General features: G+C 34.5%; 1 protein-coding gene across 3 annotated transcripts; it reads right to left on the bottom strand.

The window, feature by feature from the left end:
• Positions 1–8,039: 8,039 nt before the first annotated feature.
• LOC128238270 (uncharacterized) lies at positions 8,040–16,942 on the bottom strand. Of its 3 annotated transcripts, XM_052953998.1 has the most exons (9): positions 16,823–16,942; positions 15,507–15,775; positions 14,677–14,805; positions 14,099–14,183; positions 11,711–11,885; positions 10,477–10,601; positions 9,880–10,162; positions 8,750–8,925; positions 8,040–8,286 (listed from the first exon to the last, which is right to left on the bottom strand). In XM_052953998.1, exons 2-8 carry the CDS (start codon positions 15,768–15,770, stop codon positions 8,787–8,789), a joined length of 1,200 nt encoding a protein of 399 aa, XP_052809958.1. In that variant the 5' UTR covers positions 15,771–15,775; positions 16,823–16,942; the 3' UTR covers positions 8,040–8,286; positions 8,750–8,786. The 3 variants fall into 3 exon arrangements, with proteins under 3 accessions (XP_052809958.1, XP_052809956.1, XP_052809957.1); XM_052953996.1 differs by having other exon boundaries at positions 8,040–8,925; XM_052953997.1 differs by lacking the exon at positions 16,823–16,942 and adding an exon at positions 16,636–16,774 and having other exon boundaries at positions 8,040–8,925.

The following is a 16,942-nucleotide window of genomic DNA, read 5'->3' as shown; positions in this document are numbered from 1 at the left end:
CGAGTGTTTTAGACGGATTTTCTCCTAGTTAGTGGTCTAAATATTCTAACCGAAACATGCGCAGCAGAGTGATTGGCTTTTAAGAACATTGGATATAAGATATAAGCTTGTTTGCATTTGTATGAAATAAAAGGATATTGTACATATGCTAACACTTACATTTGACCTTATAATCTAGTGTTTGACCCCATGTTACCCAGTTTAAACCTAATGAAATAAATGAAATATTATAGCAAGGCAAACATTTTGATAAAGTTTCATGAAGATTGGACCAGAAATCTTGCAAAAATATAACCTTCATAGTATTGCAAAGGCTTTTCTAAGAGTTGACCTAGAGACCCAGTGTTTGGACCAATGTGACCTAGTTTCAATTTCTAAGAGTTACAATAAACTTATTTTATGAAATTTGTGAAACAACTTATTACAATGCTATGCGAGCATGTTGTCTTGTGTTGTGGGGAAACCAGAGTACCCGGAGGAAACCCACATGCTGACCACAAACCAACTCAAATGAGCCCAGGCTGAGACTTAAACTTATCCAAGGCAAAAAAATCAACTGAGTGTCATCTACTGACAATGATCAATGTGCCTTTCAAGTTTGAACTTTCAGTTTCAAAAAATATTTGTTGAAAACTCCCGTAGTGTTTTTCTAGTAAAGGTCACCATTGCCTTAAATTATTGGCCCCAAAATCATTATAGAAAATATAATGAACATGACCAATGGGGGTACAAATTTGATGTCTGTACTCCAAATAGTTCAAATAGCAAAAGCGTGATGCCGACACGGACGAAGATGACGCTGAACAAAGCAATCCTTGTGAGGCTGCAATGCTTCACCTACAAAAAAAAATTGAGGAGGTCCTTTACTATCTATTTTATTGGACCAACAGAGACACGGACTTTCTGGACGGTATTCTCTTAGTTTCGTTAGCCAGAGAGGCAGGTTCTTTGTACCTCACCTCCCGAGTTGAATCAAAGACCAAAATATCGAAACATGATGTATATTTCTGTACTATTATACAATTACTTTAAAAACCAAATAAGTGAATAAGAATCTTTTTGTATAGTTATAAATAATGGTTGAAATACAAAATTAGCAGAGCACTTGGGAGCAAATGGCAACGTTGGTGTATTTGATTTTCAGTCAGGAAAGGGGCATAACTCAACATTTATGTTAGCCGGAGTTATGGGCCTTGTTAAAATATACTTAACTAGTTGCTGTGGTTTACTGGCAGTAGTTAAGGACACAATTCAACCAATCTCTGCAAACATAATTGTATCATAAATGATGTCACCATCATACAATGCCTTCATTATATTTATTATATGCCTTTCAAGTACCTTTTCCATATCGAACTGTGAACATACAGCACACCGTATAAAGCAATCCGTATCAAACTACTGTCGTTGTAAATCCCATACATGCATGCACAAACGACATACATGTACGATACTGAACAAGAACATTTATGAAATGCTTATGCAGATAAAAGTAAATACTCCTCAAGGATACTAAATATTTCCAGTAAATAACTATGCCAATTCGACTAGACTGTTTTATCCTTTTTCGTCTGTCTTTGTTTTAATGCCCAAATACCAGTTGAGCTTATACAATGGCGCTGTGTTTGTCGCCTGTGCACTCGTTCGTTCTTACGTCAATAATCAATTGCGTGTGAACGCGATAATATATCAGTTTTAACTGTATCTCAATCAAACTGATACAATACATAAGTATGCATTTCTGAAAACCGACAAGATCGATTATGGCCCTTAAAATGGTAAAACAATACAGTTTGAGATTAGAATGAATGTTCTTATCTGCTCTTCACCAAACATAGGCAATACTTCGATATTGTTGGGACCTCCGTTTCTTCGGAATCTAGCCGATTTCGCCATATGACGTGCAATGTAAATTCCAGTTTGTTGCCTATTGCCCTAACGTTCCTGACCAAACATTCCATGCCAGTAGAGCATAGGCCGCCGTGGGCTTCATGATTTATCACACGTTCATTGGTAGCAGAATATGTCGACGATCTGATGTATACACAGGTGGAAAACGAGAAGTTCAAATTGTATTCTATTTTGCAATATTTGCTCATCCAATGTGGGTAAAACGCGTATGTTGCTGCCTTTGTTGTACTAGAGGCTTCATCGTAGAACTATAGTGTGATTACCTTTATATTCACCTTATGCTAGTACATGCATATTTTGAGACGTAATCCTTGGTCATGATACTATCAAAGTTTCATGTTAGGAAAAGATAAATATTAATCATAGGAGACTTTTTAAGGCTATAAATACTTTGCACATTAGAAGATTCACTGTTGTTAAGTATCGAAATGGCTTTGGCATTGAATGATTAATTTATGTTCGACACCTTTAAACTGATTCACCAAGATAAAGCCCGACTCTATAGGATTCAGGAAGATAAGCAACGAATGTATTCATGAATGATTTAGAATAACAACGTTTTTCTAATCCGTGGACATTCGTAGCCTAAAGAGTGATAGATAGAGCCAGACTTAAAAGACTGATGTTATAAATTGTTAAAAGATACTGTTTACATATATACTCATCATTTGTTTTGTAAAAATGACAATTTGAAGTAAGACAAAAAATATAGTTTATTCGACCTGTCCACATTGTCAAATAAAATAACTACACAAATTTTGTGTCAAATAAAAAAAAATATAGGCTCATTAAAGACCAGAATTGACAAACTGGGTTGCAGGGCTTGTAAATACATGAGCAAGTAAATATTGACTATAAGAGAAACCTTTGGCAATGGTAGACAAGAGTCAGTTAGGTGTGGTTGCTTTGGTTGCAAGAGGAAGAGTCAGTGTTGCTGATAATGGTATGATGTCAATCTGCTAAACCTGTTATAGTCAAATACATCCGATGTCAAATTATTTTGCGTGACAATTTAAAAACCTGGCTAATATTCCTCTATCAAGTTTTTCTAACGAACTTTCTCGTGTCATAACATGTTGAACAAGAACTTAGGTGACACTAGGGTCGGCATGATCGTCTGACGAAACCGAATATTATGCCCACCGGATATCTATTACCATAATCACTAATGCTTTGGTCTCAGAAAATTTTCTCGAAATATTTTTTATATGTTTCAAAATATCATTAATATCATTACTTGAAACAAAATATGAATATTTGACAGTAAAATGTAATATTTGTAAAATGAAGCATTTAACCTCATATTGAGGTTTCGCTCCTTGAATCCTGAGTCTCCAACTCAGACTCAAGACGACAGTGAACACAGGCCCTGAACTGTATGCACAAATCACTCTTTAGTAGCATGTAGAGAGAGTGTTCATTTTCTGGTTCTTTCTGCTTCATGCAATTGATTTAGTGACTTTCAAAAACAATAAGACCGAGTCGGTATGGAGGAGGGTACGTTAACAGAGTCGAACAATACTTTGTTATTCTCATGGAACTGACATTGCTATTTCCATACTGTGTATGTATTTCATTTAAGCTAATCTTTCAATCAGAGCGAATACGCCAATTGTCATGTTTGTTGTTGCTCTTCAATTGTATGTATCGTTTAACCATAATCAACTTATTTTTGTACTGTTACTAATGCATCTTAATAAAATGTCTATAAATCATGTATGTAATTGTGAAAAGTTTATCGGTTTATCTTTAAAATATTCACACTGATTTTATCAATTATCTGTTTAAACATCTAAAAGCACTTTTCGTATTCCTTGCTCAAACAGACGCAAGAAAGCCAACGAAAACTGAATACCATGTGAAACCTTGTATTAATGCCGCAAATTTTGAGTGTTAGTTACTGTAATTACTTTATTTACTTACGCAAATTTCATGCCAGTTATATTTCTACTGTTTAAAGATTCACAATATTTGCAGATGGGGTATGAATTGTTGATATATCTGTGCTACAATTTGACTGATATTGTTTCAAACAGAGCTCTCTATTTCTTAAACATATGTTTGTAACTCTGATAGCTCATGCCTTTTGCAATCAACTGGTGCTGGCTCCGTCTTTAACAACCAATGGTTATTTGCTAATCTTGTCTCGTATTGCCAAAATTAAAACGTTACTGGCGTGTGTCTACCACTGCCAAAGGTTACAGGATTATTTTGAATATAGTCAATAGTTACTTGCTCTTATCTCCTGCAAATACGTTCATGCAATATTATATCCTTAAATTATCCAAGGCATGACTTACTATCTTAATGACGATAGTTATGTAATTCGTATCCTTTTTCACACTTCATTTACAAATAGTGCTTTAAAAAGCCAGTGAGGAAACAAATATTGTAAACGGTACTGAGAAAAGGATCTTCCTGCAAGTCATGACAAGCCCTGCTACCCAGCCTGTCAATTGTGGCCTTTAATGTTTGAGTTCAGACGCCATGGTGCCTCGAAACTAATAATGTATCATGCCATTAATAAAACTAGGGCCAATACCAGGTGACACATGCGTTAATATCATGTTTTTGGTTTGTTTGATTAAATTTGACACAGCACACAGTCCAAGTAAGTCATATTTGTTCATGAACGTTTAAACTGACAATATCGCAAACAAATGATGAGTACATATTAAAACAATATATTTAACTGTTTATGATGCTTTTAAGCCCGGCTCTATCTATCCCGGTTTTGGCTACGATTGCCCACGGTTTATAATCATAGCTATTCTAAACAAATCTTGATTTGGCGATTTGTGCGTTATCGTAGCTCATCGTTACTCTTTTCTTAACGATCTGGAATGGCTAACGTTCCAGAACGGTTTCTGACGATAGTAACACAAATGCATTATAATTGCATTTGTTTGTTACACGACTGTGCTTGGAGCAATTCATCGAACAAGTGGTAATCATGTGGATACGACATAAATCTTCATTCGTGTATTTCTTCGGCTTTCTAGCATCTGGGAAACGTCGATATCAATTTCCGCAATTTCTTGCAAGGTAATTCCAGCCTTTATTGCGTGTAAGGAACAAGTTATCCAGATTTAGACCTTAAAAAGACTAATGAAGAAAAGTTGACACGAGCTCTTGTATACGGATGTGCAAGTATGAAATGTCTTTAAGCTTAAGAAGTCTTGGTTTGTCGTGATTATGGAACTGTGGTCAATTATAAGATATATAAAAGAACATTATTTCAAATACAAATAATTCAAACTTTACAAAACAAATCTAAGGAACAGTATCGTTAAACTAAAGAAATATTAAATTTAAGAGAAACACGCAAATCAGAACACTTTTAACTGGAACTGCTTTATTTCGACCCGTGACATAAAGATTAATTTTTTTAATGATATTGATTGAAATTCTAACTTTAAAGTAAGGCACATATTTAGAATTTTAACGGATCATAGCAAATCTCGATGGTTGAACCGCCTCCTGTTTATAACTCAATATATATCGTTCTGGCGTTAAATTAAACTTTATGTATTTCTTTTGATAAACGTGAGATGGTAAATCACTTTTGATTTGCCTCCAAAGTGTATTAATGTGTAATTTGATAACTGAACTATAATTTAAGAGTCTATTTAAATCCAAACCATATACTTATTTGTTTTACAATATATGGCTCTACTATAGCAAAGGCAGCAACAGAGAATCACATTCACATTGCACGTTATATGTTATAAGACTGTTATGGCCGTTCCATTACACTAACACAAAATGTTCCAAGCGAACTATCAGTATGTTGCCTATGACCCATACGTACATGACCAAGCCATTCTGACCATTTATAAGGCCATTTTCCAGTCATGGATGGACGAATTTGGCTGGATTTCGACGAAAACCGACGTCGCAATAATATTAAATTATTGTCTGAGTTTGGTGAAGTTTGGATAAGAAATGTAGGATGTAATGTGATCACAAGCTGTGTTATGCTTTTTTACCATTTTATGGGCCATAATTAATCTAGCTGTTTTTCTAAAATGCAAATCTAACGTCTGTATAAGTTTGATTGAGATACAATCAAAACTGATTACATTATCGCGTTCACAAGCAATTGTTTACAGCGCACGCAATCACGAACAGTCGCACGGACACCGCGCCACATAATATAAGCTCATTTGGCATTTGGCTAGTAGAACAAATAAAGTCAACAAAAGTATAAAAAAAACCTGTTTAGTCGAATTGGCGTAGTGTAACGGGCGAACTTAAACGTACCAACCAAGTCCAAAATTAATACGTTTTAATAGAAATAATACTTAAAACATTTTAATATGCTATACACTATATTTCAACTCTTCTCTCCTCCTTCCCGCCTCTGCTATGGAACACTCAGTTGATATACAAATCATTAATGTCAGCTGACATCTCAGCTTGGACGACATCTATTTCAGCTTCTAACTATGTTTGTACAAAATGACAATCAAGTCCCTTTTAATATATTATAGTATAGAAATCTTAAAGTTTAATTTACAGTTATTTAGTATATGTGCTCTGGGATTGACAAGGATTGTCAATAAGTACCCAAAATTCCAAAATAACCTGAAAACTATTCATAACTAAACACGTGGTGTTTACTTAAGTCACGTTGTACAATTGCATCAGAAACTTTGTCCATAGTATTTTAGACTTATGATTTGAATAAGAGCCAAATGTAAACATTAATGTATTTGACTAATATTGTCGTCTTTAATACTTCATAGATATTAACATGAATAACCAGCCGAGACGTTTGAAGTCCATATCATATAATACTCACCAATCAAATATAGCATACACCATTACTTTCACTTTATTAAATCAATTAATTAATTACACAAATTTTAAGCCAACACAGGCCACTTTGTTACAGTAGTTTTTATTGGGAATATATAAATAAGATTACTAACTATAAGTAGAAACCTGTCTGAAACACTCCAAAATATCAATTAAATCTACACACAGTCAATGTACGTATACCCTGCTACTTTCATTGTTTAAATTTGCAATAACTATTGATGAAACACATTATTCAATTGTAATGTATAAGAATGCTAAATCAAACTGAGCACATAAGTTCTCAAGAGGTAGCTATGTGGCATTACGCCGAATTCTTTCAACTTTCAACATTTATGTCACAAAGCCATAATGTCCTCACATAGGTATATATCATATATAAAGCACAATGGGTATGGCTATACGAGATATTAGGTATTAATTATTTCAACAAGGAGGTTTTCCATATGTCTTATTTTCAATTGTAACAAATAACTTAAAATGAAAAAAAACAACAATCTGGGTTATATTTTATGCTTTTATCATTTGTTAGGAATTATGCCTGGTTTCGACAGACGATGAGTAACGCTTTAAAAAGTCGAGAATAACCGGCTATATTACGGTTGATTTTCATTGAACCTGAAGAAGTCCATTTCCGGAATAAATCAAGCAGAGTTGAGAGTTCTACACGTGTGAAATTATGGTTAAATTTACATTTTTCTGGAGTTAAAGTCATTAAGGGTTGTTAATAAAGCCTATTCTTTGCCAAATATACAGTAGCAAAATGTACCATAACCAATGCTAGACTTCGATAGCTTATCCTAAAGAGAATTTTAAAGAAAGAAAGAAAACAACAAAATAAAACAAACAATTGTTGAAACAATTAGGCACATAAAACTGAAAAAAACTAAATAAAAAGAAATTTTGCTAATGCTTATCTTACATTTTATATTGCATTAAATTTATGATGTAATATATATATTATTATAAATACACTAGCTACTATTGTAGTATGATACACAACACACACAATAACAATAAATATATATAGTATTTATATATATATACATACAAAAGTATTGTAGTTTTTTGAGTATAAATGTTAAATATCCGTATCAGTGGTTTGGAGGATTTATAAGGACTCACAGACAGAACAAAAGACAGAAATAATGGTAACTAAAGTTGAATTTTCCCTCAGAGTTACATGTACTGAGTTCATTGACAAGGGGTAATACTCAATATTTGGATCTAAGAACGATGCATCTAATCGGATTGCGTGATAAAAAATAACGGATATTCACGGTGAATGAAGTCAATAATGTATGGTCATAAGATTAAATCAAGTTGCATATCGAATACTACCCTAGAGCTGATCCCCAAACACTAAAATCGATTATAGTTTTAAGACAAGTTTTTGATTTTCATCGCGTAATTCTTCATCGTCCCTTATTTCAATATTTGGACCATTGTCGTAGGAAAATGAATTACAATGTATGGCAGCAACAGTTGATTTGTCTAGGTTTTCAAATCGTAAGGTGATTTCATCGTCAGGAGTGGGGACGTAACTGCTAACACCTATCAATGAAAATGGAAATTATTACAGATAATTGTACCACTCAAGTAAAATCGATTGAATATACTGTGTTAGCGGAATTAACGAGAGATGTTCCAAGACGGTAATCTCGTCATTCATAGGCAAATTTATTTTGATTAGAGTGTGTGGCCTGTTTGTTGTATCTGACTTTTTTGTATTGGTGTTTATACGTTTGTGTCTCTTGTTTATTGTTTTTTGGCACACGCCCCTGAAAGATCAATAAAAAGTTTAAAAAACGTTGGGTACACTGAAACTATTTGAGTAATTACTCTAGTAAAATGCTTGGCAATGCTCTAAAATAACTGTTTCCGACTTTTTGACCATAATTCAAGATAACATATGAGTAATTATGATCCTTACAGCGTTAAAACATTTAAAATTTAAAACCATTTAAGGCTGTAAAGTTCTATGATGAACTGACTTTACATGTTAGTGAGTAATTACTAAAGTGTTTTTGAGAAAATGCAGACTGTTTTGTTTCTTATTTGATCTCATCTAAGTCGACCCGGCCTGTCGCGTTCAGAATGCGCCAGATTGTCTTCTCGTCCCGATTTCCAATGACTTCATTAATCGCAACAACGACGTAACCATTTAAAGATTGCTTGTAGGACACGGAGAATCTGTAAATAAAACTCCATAAGTTACATTGCCATCGTTTTTTATGATTGAAAAAAGGGATTATACGGTTGGAAATTCAAGGGCCCTGTGCATTATCGATGTCCATAATACTCAAGATGTAAAAAGAGCATTCAACTTTATTTATGGATAGGTCATTGGTTAGTGAATCGGACCTTTTAAATTTCATTCCAAATGCAACACTCCGTAACATTATTATTCGGCGTTCTAGAACAAAAACGAATACAAGGAAAAATTGAAGAAAAACATACCGACAGAAGTATTAAAACTTGGTGTGTCTGAGTTTGAGGCCAGTGATTTTATCGCCTGTACCATAAGGAACTTATATCCAATTGGATCTTATATTACATATATTAACAAAATGACAAATTCAGGCGGAATATTTTAACATTTGAATGACATCCGTGTTAGTATAAGATGAGTCAAACATATTTTTAAACATAGCTATGAATCTGCCAAATGTTTGTTATCAGCGAAGTGTTCGACTAGTACCATCAAAGTTGACAAGTACATTTTTGCTAATGAATATAAACAAATCAACTCGCCAAAACCAAGAATGCCCCAAATATCATAGAGCTATGTTAAGTTGAAAGTGTTACTGATATAGTTAAAAGTAACATTTAAATGTAAAATTTGTGTTGGAAAATGTGCGACTTGCGTTTTAATAAAAGGACGAAACTTTTATGAAGAGCCTTTTGCTTAAACAAAACGTTTAATGGTATACTGTAGCCGAATAACCGTTGACGATCAGTGTTGACTGCTTCAAAGCATAGTTTCGTTCAACCTGGTTTATTATTGTTAAATTGGTTACAAATGTTTTATCGGTCATCTTAAATAGTTTGGTATTACACTAATTATTCAAATCAACTTTTGTTATAACTGTCTCTGGGAAAACATAATAATGTTGTACAAAAATACATTATCCAAGCTACAAATACTTTTTGAATTTCTTGGGGTATTTGTCGCATGCCTTCTCCATATAGTAAATCAGCGGCTGTTTGTCTTCAATTCCCAGGCGGACGGAAGGTGGACAGCAGGATTTAACCGTGTCGTTGCGGACTGTGTATCTGAACTTCTGAGTCGAAGTAACGACTTGCGCATTGGAGCTCATGTTGGAAGGAGTCTCTGTCGTTGCTTCATGGTCAGTACAGTTCCCTTTTTCATATATGGTGAAGTTAAATACGATGTTATTGCCCGGTCTGGGAACATATGAACTCATCCCTGAAAGAAAATTTCATAATTTGCTTAGATAAAGTATTTTACGAGAGGTTTGTCCCAAAATATCATCACTATATTTAATTATGTTCCAAAAATACACTGACTTTAAAAGTATTGCTTGACTTTCTACGTAGACGTACTTTCTTGAGTCAATTGGTCTGAGTGCCAAATTAATCTTACTATGTAACAATAAGTTAGTTTAAATAAGCACTGTTTGCCTATTTGAGGTTTTGTTTGGTCATATTCCATTATTTTACTCAGAAGATATGCTTGAACGATGGGCTCTCACATGCAAATTACAATTTGGGTAATCTTACCGACAGACAGAGGTTGACTGAAGTTTAGTATTCTCCAATATGACTTATCAGTACCCCAGTCGCCGGCCAAACCGTTTATTGAGTCAATAAAGTAGCCAAGTTTTGGGAAGTAGGTAGCCGAGTAGCTGCAACAGAAAAAGGATAATGACCCGGAGCGAATACAGGGTTTGACGATACTAAATATTTTGACTTCCGCCCTCGCTATACAAAAAGATATTTAATTAATGTTGTTTGCAGGTAGGGGTAGAGGACAAGAACAAGAAAAGGTGCAATTTTGGCGTAGTGTTTACTTTTTTTCTATGTTTAAATAACAAGTATACTTTGACGATTTTATGGTGAAGGGCGCCGGATGCATTCCCCTTTAGTCCGCTAGTGGTGGCAATAAATATAAAAAGTGCTAATTAGTAAGTATATTTGATTGATGATATTGTAATTAAAAAATATGTTTTACTTTCAAAACAATTATTTGATAGTTTTCAGTTTTTGATAATACCATTATCCAGAGTTTTTCACATAACTGTTGATATATACTTATTAACTTTAACCAGCTTAGTGACCTTGACCTGGACCTTACTCCTAGGGACCCAAAATGCAATCCCGTTAAAGGTCTCCGTAAACTCTCCTTAGATACTAAGTTTAATCTATCCTAACTAATGTTATTCAGTTTCAAACGTTTTACATTTATTTTTAGGAACAGTGAACCTGACCTTGACCCCAGGGTTCCAAAACACAATCCCATGAAAGGTCTCCATAAACATTGTCTCAATACCAAGTTTAGTCAAGATAATTATGTAAACCCTAACTAAAGTTATTCCGTTTCAACCTATTTTCTATTTTAAGTAACTGCGACTTTCATCTTGAGCCCAAGGGCCCCACACGCAGTGCCATAAAATTTCTCCATAACCTCTTTCTTAATACAATTAACCTTGAATTTTAACATAGGAGACCCTAACGGAGTCCCATTAACGTTCTCTCTAACTCCTTCCTATATACAAAGTTTGGTCAAGGAAAAGCTATTTTAGTTCATGGAAGTTTGACGCCGCCCGCCCGGTCGACCCCTTGAACAACGACGTACCTCATTCTAATAGCCAGGTTTCAGTATGTGAAATCCTTTTCAATAACGGATGGCTGGTAATATACAAAAAAATGCACTGCAGATTTGACATTCATCCCAATGTACGAAATGTAATCGACCACTTATAAAGGTTTTATAGTTCAATATTCAAATACTTACGTTGTAAATTCATCCGGGTATTTTTTACAAGCAGTATTCATGTAGAAAACAAGTGGTTTTTTGTCTACGATAAATACGTCTTCGGAGTGATTGAAGTAGGGGGCTTTGATTTCATTTTTAACAGTATAGCGAAACATCATATTCTCGCCATTGGATGGTTCATTACTGCTCGCACCTTAACGAAACAAAAAACAAAGGTTATATAAAAAAACAGTATGTAACTAAGTTCATTCAAACGTTAAGCTTCAGACGTTTTCAAGCAAAACAGTAAAAGCTTGAACTTGTTTGTAGCATTTCTTACTTATGATCGAAAATGTTTTGAATGTTTAAAAATGAAAAACAAATGTTAATAAAAACTCTGCTCTGATGTTAGAATGTTGAAGCTAATGCCGACTCACCAAGCGGGAAGGGTTTCCCGAGTCAATTCTTATCTGCCAGTAGGTCTTTTAAAAATAGACACTAAACGAGAGGCACATGTCGCTGTGTAAAATTAGACATAACAGGCCCTCAACAAGAGACACACAAGTCATAATGTAAAAATAGACATAACAGGCACTGAACAAAAGGACATTTTCATCCCTGCCATATGAAGTGATATCATGTTTGAAACAGGAAGCCTTTTCATATACACGTAAGCATGCATGTACGCCCACTTAACTCATAATGTAATCTGTTTCCAATCACGTTTATTCAGGCTATTAAACGGACAAGTACAGCTTAGATAAACTATAGGTTATGGGTGGATATTCATGTGCGACCTTTTCATGTTACACTCCATTAACCTAACGAGAATCGAAATTGGTCAGTCGTGGATATCCGACGATAAATATTTATCTCGAAGGCTTCGTGTTAACTTGACATTTTAGCGTAGTAGTAGTAGTAGTAGGTAATAGGAGTAGACGTGGTAGTAGTAGTATTAGCATTAATACAGATAGTAGCAGCAGTAGGAGAACTGGTAGTAGCTCTTGTAGAAGTAGTAGTAGTAGTAGTAGTAGTAGTAGTAGTAGTAGTAGTAGTAGTAGTAGTAGTAGTAGTAGTAGTAGTAGTAGTAGTAGTGGTAGTAGTAGTAGTAGCAGTAGCAGTAGCAGTAGCAGTAGCAGTAGCAGTAGTAGTAGTAGTAGTAGTTGTAGTAGTAGTAGTAGTTGTAGTTGTAGTAGTAGTCGTAGTAGTTGTAGTAGTAGTCGTAGTACTTATATTATTATTATTATTAGTAGTAGTACTAGTAGTAAGAGTAGTAGTAGTATTAATGGTAGTAGTAGTAGTAGTAGTAGTAGTAGTAGTAGCAGTAGTAGTAGTAGTAGTAGTAGTAGTAGTAGTAGTAGTAGTAGTAGTAGTAGTAGTAGTAGTAGTAGTAGTAGTAGTAGTAGTAGTAGTAGTAGTAGTAGTAGAAGCAGCAGCAGCAGCAGAAATGGCAGTAACAATAGCAAAATTAGTAGAAGTAGAAGTAGTAGTAGTAGGAGTAGGAGTAGGAGTAGTAGTAGTAGTAGTAGTAGTAGTAGTAGTAGTAGTAGTAGTAGTAGTAGTAGTAGTAGTAGTAGTAGTAGTAGAAGTAGTAGTAGTAGTAGTAGTAGTAGTAGTAGTAGTAGTAGTAGTAGTAGTAGTAGTAGTAGTAGTATTAGTAGTAGTAGTAGTAGTAGTTGTAGTAGTAGTAGTAGCAGCTGCAGCAGTAGTAGTAGTAGTAGTAGTAGTAGTAGTAGTAGTAGTAGTAGTAGTAGTAGTAGTAGTAGTAGTAGTAGTAGTAGTAGTAGTAGTAGTAGTAGTAGTAGTAGTAGTAGTAGTAGTAGTAGTAGTAGTAGTAGTAGTAGTAGTAGTAGTAGTAGTAGTAGTAGTAGTAGTAGTAGTAGTAGTAGTAGTAGTAGTAGTAGTAGTGGTAGTAGTAGTAGTAGTAGTAGTAGTAGTAGTAGTAGTAGTAGTAGTAGTAGTAGTAGTAGTAGTAGTAGTAGTAGTAGTAGTAGTAGAAGCAGCAGCAGCAGCAGCAGAAATAGCAGTAACAGTAGCAAAATTAGTAGAAGTAGTAGAAGTAGTAGTAGAAGTAGTAGTAGTAGTAGTAGTAGTAGTAGTAGTAGTAGTAGTAGTAGTAGTAGTAGTAGTAGTAGTAGTAGTAGTAGTAGTAGTAGTAGTAGTAGTAGCAGCAGCAGCAGCAGCAGCAGCAGCAGCAGCAGCAGTAGCAGTAGCAGTAGCAGTAGCAGTAGTAGTAGTAGTAGTAGTAGTAGTAGTAGAAGTAGTAGTAGTAGTAGTAATAGTTGTAGTAGTAGAAGTAGTAGTAAAAGTTGTAGTAGTAGTATTGGCATTAGTATTAGTATTAGTATTAGTATAATTAGTGGTAGTAGTAGCTGTAGTAATAAAAACAGTTGTCGTATTAGTATAAGAAAGAAATAGTTGTGGTACCTGAGATGGCGCCACCAGAGATGCTCACCGCAACCAGTCCAGGAGAAACTGTTTCTGTTTGACACGGGACATCAACAATGCTTATCTAAATATCAGAATATTTATAAAAGTTAGTTTTCAATTTCACAGCCATTGTAAAATGTAACCGTTTTAATGTTTGCCATGTCGCGTTTTTTAATTGAAAAAATGTAAGTTTTAGATTTGTTTTTACAACTGTAGATGAACATAAATGCAATACATTATATGATTCTACACGGATAAACCAAATCGGGAAGCATGGCTAAGTGGTCTAATAGCCAACATCATGAGAAAACAAAAGCACGTTAAAACTGCTTAAATTATCACTGTTCAATTTTACAGACTATATTGTAGTATTCAAGGTAAACCAGAGAAAAAATGCATTGGAACATTAACTAAATAAATTTGTTTCAACATTCGTTAATAAAAAGCCTAATTCAAGTGTACCAATTAACTACAAAAAAACTGCCGATACTGGTTCAAAATAGATGTTATTAAATATGGTCGGATATCAACAAACACTGATGGTATACATTGACTATGGACGATAAAAAACATACCTCGTGTTTGAACGTGTCTCCTACTTTGAAAACAATGCTGGCATTGTCCGAAACATTGTTTGGAATTAAAAACAGGATTTTTCGGGCATCTGTTTTTCCTTCATCTGAATACACTATCATATATTCGCCCTGAAAAAAAGATGAGCGTACGACAGGAAAATGTCAGGATGCACGTATAATAGTTTCTGCCCCGGTCTGAAGCCAACTGAAAGTAACTATCGGGACATGCCCATCGGTCAGAAATTTAATTACCGGCTCGCTCAAGACGCAAGGAACACAGATCTATTGCCTACATCGCCACACTTCAAAATACAGATTACGGGGATATCAAACTATCGCTCTTATAAATACTGAAATGTTATTGTGAAAAGATCACTTACTGGACCATTGGCATTTACACATCGATTCTGATTAGTTTACAACATGGAGTAATATACACACCTAAATCAGTAAAAAATTCAAATGAATTGAAGAATACACAAGCATGTTAAATGTATCCAGTGAACAAGTGTTTAGCGAACTCGAGACAAAGGAGGTAATACCATCAATTTTTGATGAAACTGTTTTGATGCATGCGTGGTCTGTTTGTGATGTTCTCTCGGTCAATGTATTTTGGACCATAGCCTTGTGATTATACACAGGGATTGTCCCAGTAGCTAGCAGTCTATTGTTTATATATCGTTTGGATTCAAAACGTTAATTAAATGATTTGATGCCAGTATAATGGTTAAATACTTATAACAAATCATAATTAGATTCTAATGTTTTTGTTAATTTGAAATTATTTGAAATGGTTAAAGTAAAAACGTTAAAACAATAGATGTACATACATCATGCATGTCTGCAGCTGGCTTGAGACCGCCTTCGATGGCGAATTTAACCTGGCATTTCTTGTCCTTATCCAAAGGCAGTTCAATATCGGGAGACATTGGTGGAACAATACAGTCATCTACGTCATACTCTTCTGTTTGCCTTTCCTTTACTACGGAATCGGCTTTTTTCTTTGGCACGATTTCGATACTGAAGTTAAAATGACTTTGTTCTTTCCAATTTGGTGAACGCAAGGCAACGACCCTAACTTCCGCTGTAGACATGGTGCCTGTTAAAAATAACAAGTTGAATAAATAATAATGTTGACATAGTCCGAGATCAGTAGGAGATGGTTTGTTTGGGGGAGCGGACGCTACCGACTCGTTCCGTCCACTCCACCTTAATTAGTCCAGACTTTTCTAATATTAGTATTGTAGACGACATATGAAAAAAACACGTAAAAAGGATTTTGGAGGCAATTAGACACCAGTAGTTATTTGGATGGTCCCTGAAATCACGGTATTATTTCTTTTATCTTGGTAAGGGGGCGCACCTATGAAAAGAGTGGTTTCAGCTCTCTAACGACAATTCCTAGATCCGCCTCCGCAAAATGTGTAGTATATACCTGTATCATAGCAGATTAAAGTAATACTAAAACGAAAAGTAGACATCAGAACTGGCGGTTAATTAATTTTATATTTTGTTAGGGTTGTCCCCGAAACCTTAGTATTATTTCGTTTTGCTTGGGGGGCTGCGCACTCAGATAATTGCGCATTCACAGCGCACATCTCTAACAACAAATCCTAAATCCGCCTTTGCAAAAAAGTATATACCTGTGCCATAGAACATTGGATTATTACTAAAACGATAGTAGACAAAGAAAACTGTCGGTTGATTGTTTATAATAATTAACCCCCTACATTAAAATCGAAATTCGTTTTACTTTAATATTCATAGATCAGATCATAAGACAAACATCAAAGATAAAGGCTTGCTACAGTAAACCTATAACGGTTTGGTAAAAGTTTGCTAACATTTTATCACATTTTATCACATTATAAGTACATGGAAATCGAAAATGAACTTAAGTAATCTTTCTTTATATGTTTAATTAAAGCCACAACTTTATATATAATAAACCCGTCTTACCTTTTTACTGGTGTAACCTGTACCGAATATATTGTTACATAACAACAATGATGAGATAAACTATCATAAATGTGTAATGCGTCACTTTTCTTTGGATTGAATTTATTTCCGCGTTGTTTTCAGTAAACTGGGTAAATCCGACTTTCACTTCATCGCAGAAATAAAAAAGCTAATTACTTATACTTACATTTAAACAATACTGTCACAATCACACTGTCAAAACTCTTTACATATCTTAACGTAACAAAATACACGTGATATTTAAAGACAAACTAAGGTTTAAGCAAACTGACAAATAGTTTTTTTT

The sequence above is a fragment of the Mya arenaria genome, chromosome 6 (assembly GCF_026914265.1).
Source record: "Mya arenaria isolate MELC-2E11 chromosome 6, ASM2691426v1".
NCBI lineage: Eukaryota > Metazoa > Mollusca > Bivalvia > Myida > Myidae > Mya > Mya arenaria.
The sequence above is the reverse complement of the archived record's forward strand: the minus strand, read 5'-3'. Positions and strand labels throughout refer to the sequence as shown.